General features: G+C 35.3%; 1 protein-coding gene and 1 pseudogene across 3 annotated transcripts; one reads left to right on the plus strand and one right to left on the minus strand.

The window, feature by feature from the left end:
* The first annotated feature begins 2,318 nt into the window (after positions 1-2,318).
* Positions 2,319-4,302, plus strand: LOC111297783 (protein WHAT'S THIS FACTOR 9, mitochondrial-like; annotated as a pseudogene). Its single transcript, XR_016326343.1, has 2 exons — positions 2,319-2,539; positions 3,039-4,302. The product of XR_016326343.1 is annotated as a protein WHAT'S THIS FACTOR 9, mitochondrial-like (transcript).
* A 724-nt stretch (positions 4,303-5,026) lies between these two features.
* LOC111296597 (DEAD-box ATP-dependent RNA helicase 37-like) lies at positions 5,027-9,568 on the minus strand. Of its 2 annotated transcripts, none has more exons than XM_022890989.2 (7): positions 9,380-9,568; positions 8,303-9,195; positions 8,146-8,229; positions 7,186-7,428; positions 6,546-6,713; positions 6,235-6,348; positions 5,027-6,077 (listed from the first exon to the last, which is right to left on the minus strand). In XM_022890989.2, the coding sequence occupies exons 2-7, from the start codon at positions 9,062-9,064 to the stop codon at positions 5,595-5,597; spliced, it is 1,854 nt and encodes a 617-aa protein (XP_022746724.2). In that variant the 5' UTR covers positions 9,065-9,195; positions 9,380-9,568; the 3' UTR covers positions 5,027-5,594. The 2 variants fall into 2 exon arrangements, with proteins under 2 accessions (XP_022746724.2, XP_089597400.1); XM_089741274.1 differs by having other exon boundaries at positions 6,235-6,396.

Consider the following 9,568-nt stretch of genomic DNA (forward strand, 5'->3'; position numbering starts at 1 on the left):
ACTAAAATGCAGAAAAAAAAAAAAAAAAAACAGAATTACATCTCATGGTTCATTTATAATCCCATAAACAAAACAAAAATTAAAAAGCAAGACAAGAAGCAGGAAAAGAAAAAGAAAAAGAAAAAGAAAAAGCCAGTGCCTGGACTTCCCCATGTATGCCACCCTGCAGGATTCTTTTCTGCTTCTTACGAATTACACCATCTGCATGCCTTCATTTCAAGCATTCAAATTCCAAATTTATAGAGCTGCTGGGGATCCATGTTTCAAAGAAGTCAGAACTAACTACTGTTTTAGTCAAGCTGGTGTTGTACTTGTAATTATTATAAAAGTATTAGGAGTAGTCTCATTTTCTGTCTATTTTGTACAAGCATGATATCTTCGCTATTAATATCACAGATCTGGCAATCCCTCTTTAGTATGGGGCATCCACCATAAAATCTGTTCGAATCTGTTTATCAGTAACAAAGTGTTATGAGAAGAAAGTTAAAAAGAATACTGCCAATAATAGTGTGCTTTGTTAATATAGATATTAAATTTTTAATTTTACTGATCAAAGCTTAATATTTGATAATATAAAAAAGGTTAAAAATAATCATATATTACTCCAATTTTAAGTCCGAACTTTGCAAAATTATGTGGATGGCTTATTACCCATATCATGCATTTTATTTGAGATTTTAAATTAAAAGGTAGCTCTTAGCCATTATTAATACTTTTTTTTTTTGAAAAGCACGAACTGTTTAAATATGATTTTTTTTTTAAATTAGAAAACTTTAGGTAAAGAGATTGTGATTATCTTATTTCAAGTTGGAATATATTGATGTAAATAAAAATTTATATTAGATTTATAAATTATTTATTAAAAAAATTGTTAATAAAAAAAATTAAATTTAAACTTAACAAACAAAGTATTCAATCTTTATCAATTTGATCAATCCATTGACAATATAATCTTAAATTTGAATTATGATTGTATCTTATTGATATGTTAATATCAAATAATGAGTTATATAAAAAATGAAACGTACTCTTGCCTTAACAGAGATTTATAACTAAGTTAAACGTTTAAACTAGCAAAGCCAATTAAGAATATATAGGGTGGAAAATCAGGCTATGGCCTGCAGTCAAATTGTTTTCAAGATTGCGGGTCTCAACTTCAGTCTATCTAAATGAAGGTGGTCTGTGCGTGAAGTCATGTCAAATAAAGGCCACTGTTCTTCTCAATGTCAGTTCCGAAGAGGGAAAAGAAGGGGATACAACAAAAATCTGTACATATACGGCAGAACTGAGACGATGGGATAAGCATGGTCTTTGCGCCGTGATTGCCTTGGAGAAATATTTAACACATCATTTGTTGTCTTTAGTACAAGTTTTTGCCGCCAAGGCATAATCAACAACCCAACATAGCTGTAGTTCCAGAATGGTCAAACTGTGAAGTTATTGCTCAACTTTCCAGTCAATCATAGCTGAATTTTTGGCGAAGGGTATGTGAATTTTTTTTTTTGGAGCTATGATATGTTAATGGGTGTTGCTTTGGGTTTTGAATTTCCTTTGCCATTTGCTGATTCCGTGCTAAAAAATCTTGAGTTTTGTGTTTTAAGTCTGGGTAGCACTTGGTCATTGCATCATGGTTCCCAGCAAATTTATTTTTTATATATTTGAACTGATTTAAATATCGATCATTAAAATTAAAAATTAAACATTTTATCAATAAATTATGTAAAATGTAACTATCGACAGTTCTTAAAATTTCAAGTGAAATTATCTTGACGACATTATTTAATAAAAAATTATGATAAGTGAATTTAAAGGTTGATATGTATTTATCTTGATTGCTTTTTATTAACGAATCTAATACAATGATAAATTTTACCCTTTTCAAAAAAAAAAAGAGATTAATGTTTCAAAAATCATATGTAACAAAAAAAAATTTATATGAAAAATTAAAACCTTTGAAATTAACAACTATTCTTATTGATTTCCTATTTATTTTTTATATGTAAATTTTTTTAAAAAAAATCATAATAACTTGATATTTTATAAATTTATTGCCAACAAATAAGAGAAAACAAGAAAAAAAAAAATGGACATTAAGATTTGGGCTGAGTGAAACCAACTGGTAAATAGTAAGAAAAACTATTTTGGATTTTAGGCTTCGACAGCCCACTGCTTCGAGGGAAATTAAAAAAACATAGGAAGAGAAAATCACCAAAGCCTATAACTTTTTGCATTTATTTTGATTTTTCGGACGGCAAATAATGTTGAAAGCAAAATTCTTTCTTTGCTCAACAAAAAAGCAGCTACTTTCATAACCCCAATTTGAGGATCAACAATGGAGAGGCATCGTTAAGGTGAGGCTGAAATGGGTGGAAAACCGGAGTCTTGATCATGTCAGCGACACTGAGACCGATCGCAAAGCGGCTTGCCTCTTGAAGGATGCTATCGAACGGTCGCCCACCGGTTTTTTTATTGCCAAGTCTTTTGCCGATAGGCAAAAGCTCCTTGGCCTCACTTTCCCCGTTCTTCGCTTTTTGTGCCGGTATTTTGGCCTTTTTTCCTCGATTTTTCAGTACCCTTTTGTTGTTTTTGGCTCCTTTTTTGCGACAGAAACAAAATGAAAAAGCTCCCGTTTGGTTGTAATTTGCATTGTAAGAAGTTGTTCTGAGATAAAAGCAAATGCTAGAAAGTAAAATCATGATTGGTTAGAAATGAACATTGATTAAATGTAATATCAAAACCACGCATTTTGTATAAAAAATTTTTTGCGTTTTTAGTTTTTGATTAGTCAAAAGTTTTACCTTTTTTTTTCCCCGTCTGAAGGGCGGAGAAGCAAAACGCAATATACAACTGTACCTGAGCGAATGAGAGTGACTACGCTGGATTTTGCATTATTAGTGGGTAATTTCTGTACTGTTATGTGCTGCTGTTATTGGACACTAACCGGAAAGTGGTTTTTCTTGTTTGATTAACTGTATTGACTATTGAGTTGAATATCTAAGATATTAGTTATTGTTTGCTAATTTTTTACTTTGTATTAGGATCCCTACTCTCTTTGAACAATTCCCACATGCCTGATATTCTAATTTGCGGTGCTTTCAATTGACGGGCACTGGACTCTTGTTAGCTTCACAAGAGCAAAGCATACACCAGGCACATGAGAATGACTATAGAGAGGCTTTCTAGGGTGCTTATGATGATGAAAAGTAGGACTGCACCTCTTCAGTCCCTGCATCCCTATTGAAATGGGATCTTGGTTGCCAGATAATTTTGAGAAAGTGTTGATCCCAAAATACCCCGATCGTATTAGATTTGTTGAGGAACCAACTGGTATTGCAGCTGTGCAACTTGTGCAATGGCGCAAGGAATTTGTTGTTTCAGCATTGGAAAGAAGTAATGAGGGTGGTTAGATGGGTGATGAGCACAGGCAATTTAAGAGGGGTCAAACCACGTTGGCATTCCCAATGAATTTCCAAAGGGGTTATGGAGCACAGAAGAAGGTGAGAGCTTGGATGGAGGAGTTTCAGAAACTTCCCTACATATCTCCATATGAAGATTATCGGCGTATTGATTCAAATAGTGAGCTTATGGAGAAAAGGGCTGTTGGTGTATTGCGTGAGCTTTTGGACTTGACGATTCACAAGAAGACCAAAAGGAACTACTTGAGAAGCTAGAGAGAGGAACTCAACATCCTACATAAGCTTACTTCATTATTTACTAGATATCCAGTGATTTTCTACCTGTTCTTGAAGTGCAAAACAACAACAGCGGCTCTCAAGGATACAGGCGGGAAAACTAGTAAACCTAGATCTTCTTGTTCGTCTAAGAGAGAAGTTTTATCATGTAATGAGAACAGGGCCTCTTTATCGTGGTAAAGGTGTGAATCTGATACCTCGGGAAGACATCTTACTTAATGACGTCAAAAATAGGGTGGGCGAGGAAGAAAAAGAAGAAGAGACCGAGGAAGAAGAGATTGGACCAGATGATGAGTACTACGAAGAAACCTCAGATATAGAAGATGAATGCAGCAAAGAGTACTGATTACCTGACAGATCATCCATTTTGCAGCTATATTAAATGGGAAAGACGATGAAACTTGAGGTATTTACTGTTAATAGAATGCACCAAATTTGGATTCATCTCTTACCTTGGCATGAGAGCAAATATCAAATTAGGATTATAGAAGTTTGTTAGCACGTTTGAATGTCTTACTGCTAGTGTCTGAGTAAGAAGATTTTCCATATTTTTCAGCACTAACATGACCTATCTAAGTCCTTAAAAGGATAAGTGATCCATTTTCTTTGATTAATAGGGTCAGTTGTTCGGTAAATGCTTGTTTCATTTTCATGTAAAAGAAGTTACAAATGAACAATTCTGCATGTAGACCCACGTTAATGCAGTAATGCCATTTTGCAACTGTTAAAGCCATAAATGAGGGTTACCACTTTGGCATAACCTCGTAAATAAGAGAGCACTAAAATTTATGTTTAATTAAAATTTTAAAACAATGCTATTGACACTTTTCTGACGATTGATGAAACATGGAATCACCAGAGCATGCTTGTACTAGTTTTATTCTCAATTACTTGTTAGGTATACTTTATCAGCTCATTTATCCAATTTCTAAAAATTTGATCATTCCTGGTTAGTGATCTAATGAACCTAAAAGCAAACAGCAGCCATTTTTAATATTTTTATGTGATAAAACCCAATCGGCATTGTGCAAATCTTGTTAAAGCTCTATTGAGCCTAAAATGCGTATCGAAGTTGCCTTCAAAGAATCCAAGTTCAATTCCAGCAAGCAGCAAAATACCAATTAACTCATTGCTTGAAAAATTCTAACCGGTTTTTATCCAAGTTATTAACAAAATAAATCAAGATATCCGAATGTGCAAAATGAAGTACTTATTTTCTTTTCAGCCAATGGCTTTACCTATAGAACATGAAGAACAGGGATGATAGAATAATATAGAAAACAAAGGCACATTTGCTTCTCTCAATGAGATAATCAATCAGCTTCACATCAATATGGACAGAATTAGGGGAAGTGATGAAAATATTATTAAGACATGATGATGACGTCAAGTTCATTCCCTCCCAATCTCTTTCTATAAAATGAACAAAATCATTTAATCAGCAGGATCCTGTTATCAGTAAAGGCCTGCGGGCGCCCATCTCTTCTTTCATCACCCTCCTATAATTTGGTTACAAATGTACCTATATATAGCATCCTATGCTCCTAGGTATATTTCACCAAAAGGAGTATGCGAGAAAGTGCAGATGCACCCAAGCCTAAATGGTTAGTTTCATAGATCACCCTCCCCAACCATAACTTCCTTATCAGCCACCAGCAGACTCGGTAAATGGTTAGTTTCCTATGTCACCATCCCAACCACAGCTATGCAGATGCCTCGTCAAAATTTAACCATCAATCCTACAGCCCTCTACAGAACTCATGAGAATATGTCCTATGTTAGAACCCAGATGCAAATGGAAATAAAGAAATTGGAGACAAATTAATCCTTGAATTCTGATGGAAAATATATATACTCAAGAGAAAAGCAAAAAAAAAAAATAATCCAGTATGAAGTGGTGACCTAATCCCAAGCACTTGTCACACCTGGAGCATATTCTCCATAATTGGCAGGAACTCCATATGCACTACCACCATTCCCTCCACCGTAGTAATCCAGATTCCTACTAAATGAACCCTCCCTTCTGAAATCACGCCCACCAAAACGCCCTCCTCCAGATCGTCGATTTTTGTTACCACCATAAGGAGCCCGGGATGCATAACGGGTGAGCCATGCAGGTACCTCTTGATTTGCTTCTTGCATTAGCTCAGCTAGTGGCCTTGCCAGTGACAAATTGCTCTCATTAAAGAAAGCTGTAGCCAACCCTGTTTTACCAGCACGACCTGTCCTTCCAATCCGATGGACATAATCATCAATGTCATTGGGAAGATCAAAATTGACCACATGAGCTACATGGGGTATATCAAGACCACGAGCAGCCACATCAGTTGCTACTAAAATTGGGGTCTTTCCACTCTTGAAAGATCTCAATGCTAGTTCCCTTTCCTGCATACAAACAAGCCCGCAGTATTTATGTAAAAGACATTCCTGCCAAATTAAGGTAAATAGCATATAGCTGTAAGACTGCAATACCATGTTCCACCCAACCACAAAGACCATAGTCTTTCACTTCTCTTCAGTAAATTTATTTCTTAATAATTACCTGTTGAGTCCTATCACCATGGATGGTTGTTGCTGGGAATCCATTAATGTATAGCCAGTGTTCCAATGAGTCAGCTCCTTTTTTAGTCTCCACAAAAACTAAAGTCAAAGCTTGCTGCAAAGTCAAAGACACAACTATCAAAAGCTGTTTATTATCTCCAACCTATCAATTCAATGAGACTAGATACATGAATTAGCACCCTGAACAGTAAATATTCATCAAAACAAATATATCTAGTAATTAACTTGAATTGAAATATATATGGATAAAGAAACTTCAATAAGCAATTCCATATATGATAGATTCATTACCTTTCCATGAACTCCATTTTCCCTCTGTGCATGCAGAAGATCCATGAGATGACTTCTCTTATCAGACTCAAGAACAATTTCAACCCTTTGAACAATCAAATCTGTACTTGAACCAACTCTCCCAACAGCCAAGAATATGTAATTTGAAAGAAAATCAGATGCAAGTCTCTGCACAGCCACCAATTTACAAAAGAATTATGTGATGTAATTCGGATAGGCTTTCTTTTTAGTATCAAAAACTCTACTATCATCTTAGTTGCATTTGAAACTTATTCTAAAGCAAAATCAAGGCAATTTAACATTTCTACTTCTTTTGGGTTTGTAAATATTAAAGTGAAATAACCAACCCCACACAAATATTTAGTGCCTGAGCTAATCCCAAGGCCAAAGTCAATTTTACTCTGATTAATTAACAATTTCCGTTTTCTATAAAACACATAGAGGTAGCAAGAAGAATTCAAACCAGCACCAACATTATTATATTCCAGAAGAACATGAAACTCAATTCACAACTTAAAACATTTTACAATTATAAGTGCAAAGCATATGAACTGAGTATGTCAACAAATACAGCTTGAACACTCAAATAACAAATAAAATGGGAATCAACAGAGAAACCCTATTTAAAATTATAACCAACCTGTATCTCTCTTGGAAACGTGGCACTAAACAACATTGTCTGTCTCACACCCCGATCAGGCATGTCCATTTGTTGCACTATCTTTCTGATTTGTGGCTCAAAACCCATATCAAGCATGCGATCTGCCTCATCAAGGGCCAAGTGCCTAATCATCTGCAATGACACTCTAGCCCTCTCTAGCAAATCAACCAATCGTCCTGGAGTTGCCACAAGAATATCAACTCCTCTTTCCAACTCTCGTAACTAAGTATAGAACAAAGAATTAGTAAACAAAACAAAAAAAAAAAATGAAAAATAAGGTATTGAGAGATAGGGATTTGTAAGGGGACCAATAAGCCAAAAGCCACTGGAGATATTTAGAAAAAAGAAGAAAAGAAGATCCCAGAAAAACATAAAAATGAAAAGTCAGGCAACATTATTAGATATAGAACATACACTAAGTTTCCTTGATACTTAATCTAAACAAGCTAATACCCCTATTAGCACAATTTGACCTACCCACATCTTCCAGGGAGAATATATTTAATAGCTTATCAAACATAATAGACTCCTCCCTTTCAAACTCTAGCTCAATGAAGATGGTGCTGTAATAGAAAAATAAAAGCAAACTACAAAACATATGAACAAACCAAGAACTAGTTGAGTCAAAATCAGCAATCTATCTGCACTATTGTTCCTCTTATCAATAAGTAGACCCTTCCCCTTTATTAGTTCCATTGGCAAATAAATACCAGGAAAAAAAAAGAAAATAATTTTAAAAAACAACATAAAAATTTTGAAAAGAAATCCTAAAACCAATTCCAATATTGTGATTAATGGCAAAATATAACAGATATAATTTGTAATACAAATAGATATAAACATAGAAAAGTGAATTAGTTTAGCATGAGAAAGAGTTAATAAGACGAACTAAATAAATCAAATAATACAATGATATGCATAATTTGATGCAATAACAACCTGTTGGTTAATTGGTGCTCCCCCATAGGCAACTACCACCTTGACACCAGTTTGATATGAGAATTTTTTGGCCTCATCGTGTATCTGAAAGTGTATTATTATCAGAACAAAAACACATCAAACCATTCTAAGAGATTACATGTCCTAAGAATCTCACCTGACAAGAAAGCTCCCTTGTGGGAGATAGAATCAGAGCAAGAGGGTAAACAGTTCGTGCTACACGCGGTCTCTGTACATACTGCTCCCGCATAATTCCACTAATAATTGGAAAGCAAAAAGCAGCTGTCTTCCCTGATCCAGTTTGAGCACAAGCCATTAAATCTCTTCCTCCTAATGCAATAGGGATAGCGTGACGTTGAACTGGAGTCGGTTTCACATATTTGCACCTCCTAATGTTTTGATTCAACATTTCCCCTAAATCTATCTCAGCAAATGTATTTACAGGCGGTGGTACATTTTCACCACTAGTTTCCACCGGAATATCCTCATATGCATCGAAATTGATCCCCATATTCTCTTGTTCAGTAAAACCTTGTTCCCTATCATCAACTTCATCATCATCACCAAATGGGTTTACTTCCCTTTCTCTCCTATCCCAACCTCCACTTCTATTATTCCAACCAACGCCGCTGCCACCTCTTCCAGCTCCAGCATAACCATACCCCTGACCCTGACGCCCGAATTCAGGCTTAGTCCCGCCACCGCCGCTCCAACGGGGCCACTGGGGCCCACCAGCGGTCCCGCTAAAACTTGCCCTCTCACTGGCCGGACCTGACAAGTTAGGTACGTCGGAAGCTGGACGGTTACGAAGGTGGGGCGGGACATAAGTGGATCGAGTTGGAAGAGATAAGGAATTGTTGTCTGAAACTGCAATTTCAGATACAGCGTTTGTCACAGAATCTGCCCATGAAGTTCTCATAATTTCACAAACCTAAGAAAACCAAAAAAAAATCCTAACAAAACCTAATCCAACCAAAATAAAAAAACACAACCCAAAATTTCAAATCCTCCAAAAAGTCTTATTATCCTTTCCCTTTTTGTAGATCAGACCTGATCAAAGAAAATGCAAGCAAAGTCAACAAATAAAAAACATTAACAAAAATATTAAAAAATGCAATTAATATAAGCTTAAAAAAAATCAAAATATCATGAAAATGCAAAAATAAAATAAAAACTTACAAAGAAAAATATTAAAACAAAAACAACGAGAATTTATGAGAGAAACAGCAGAAACCTTGTTGGAATTTCTGTTGCAAGATGAGGTCAGTCAGAAAGGAGAAAAATCGGGTGTCTTCATTTTTTTCTTTTGTGTGTTGCTACTTTTATAGTTTTCAGAAACCAGATCAAAGCATTTTCTTTCTTGGTTTTTTCTTTTCTTTTCTTTTCTTTTCTTTTGCTTTGGTGTTGCGCGCAGGTTGCAGCT

This window comes from Durio zibethinus, chromosome 12, assembly GCF_047325235.1.
Source record: "Durio zibethinus cultivar Kanyao isolate XHJ-2024 chromosome 12, ASM4732523v1, whole genome shotgun sequence".
Classification (NCBI taxonomy): domain Eukaryota; kingdom Viridiplantae; phylum Streptophyta; class Magnoliopsida; order Malvales; family Malvaceae; genus Durio; species Durio zibethinus.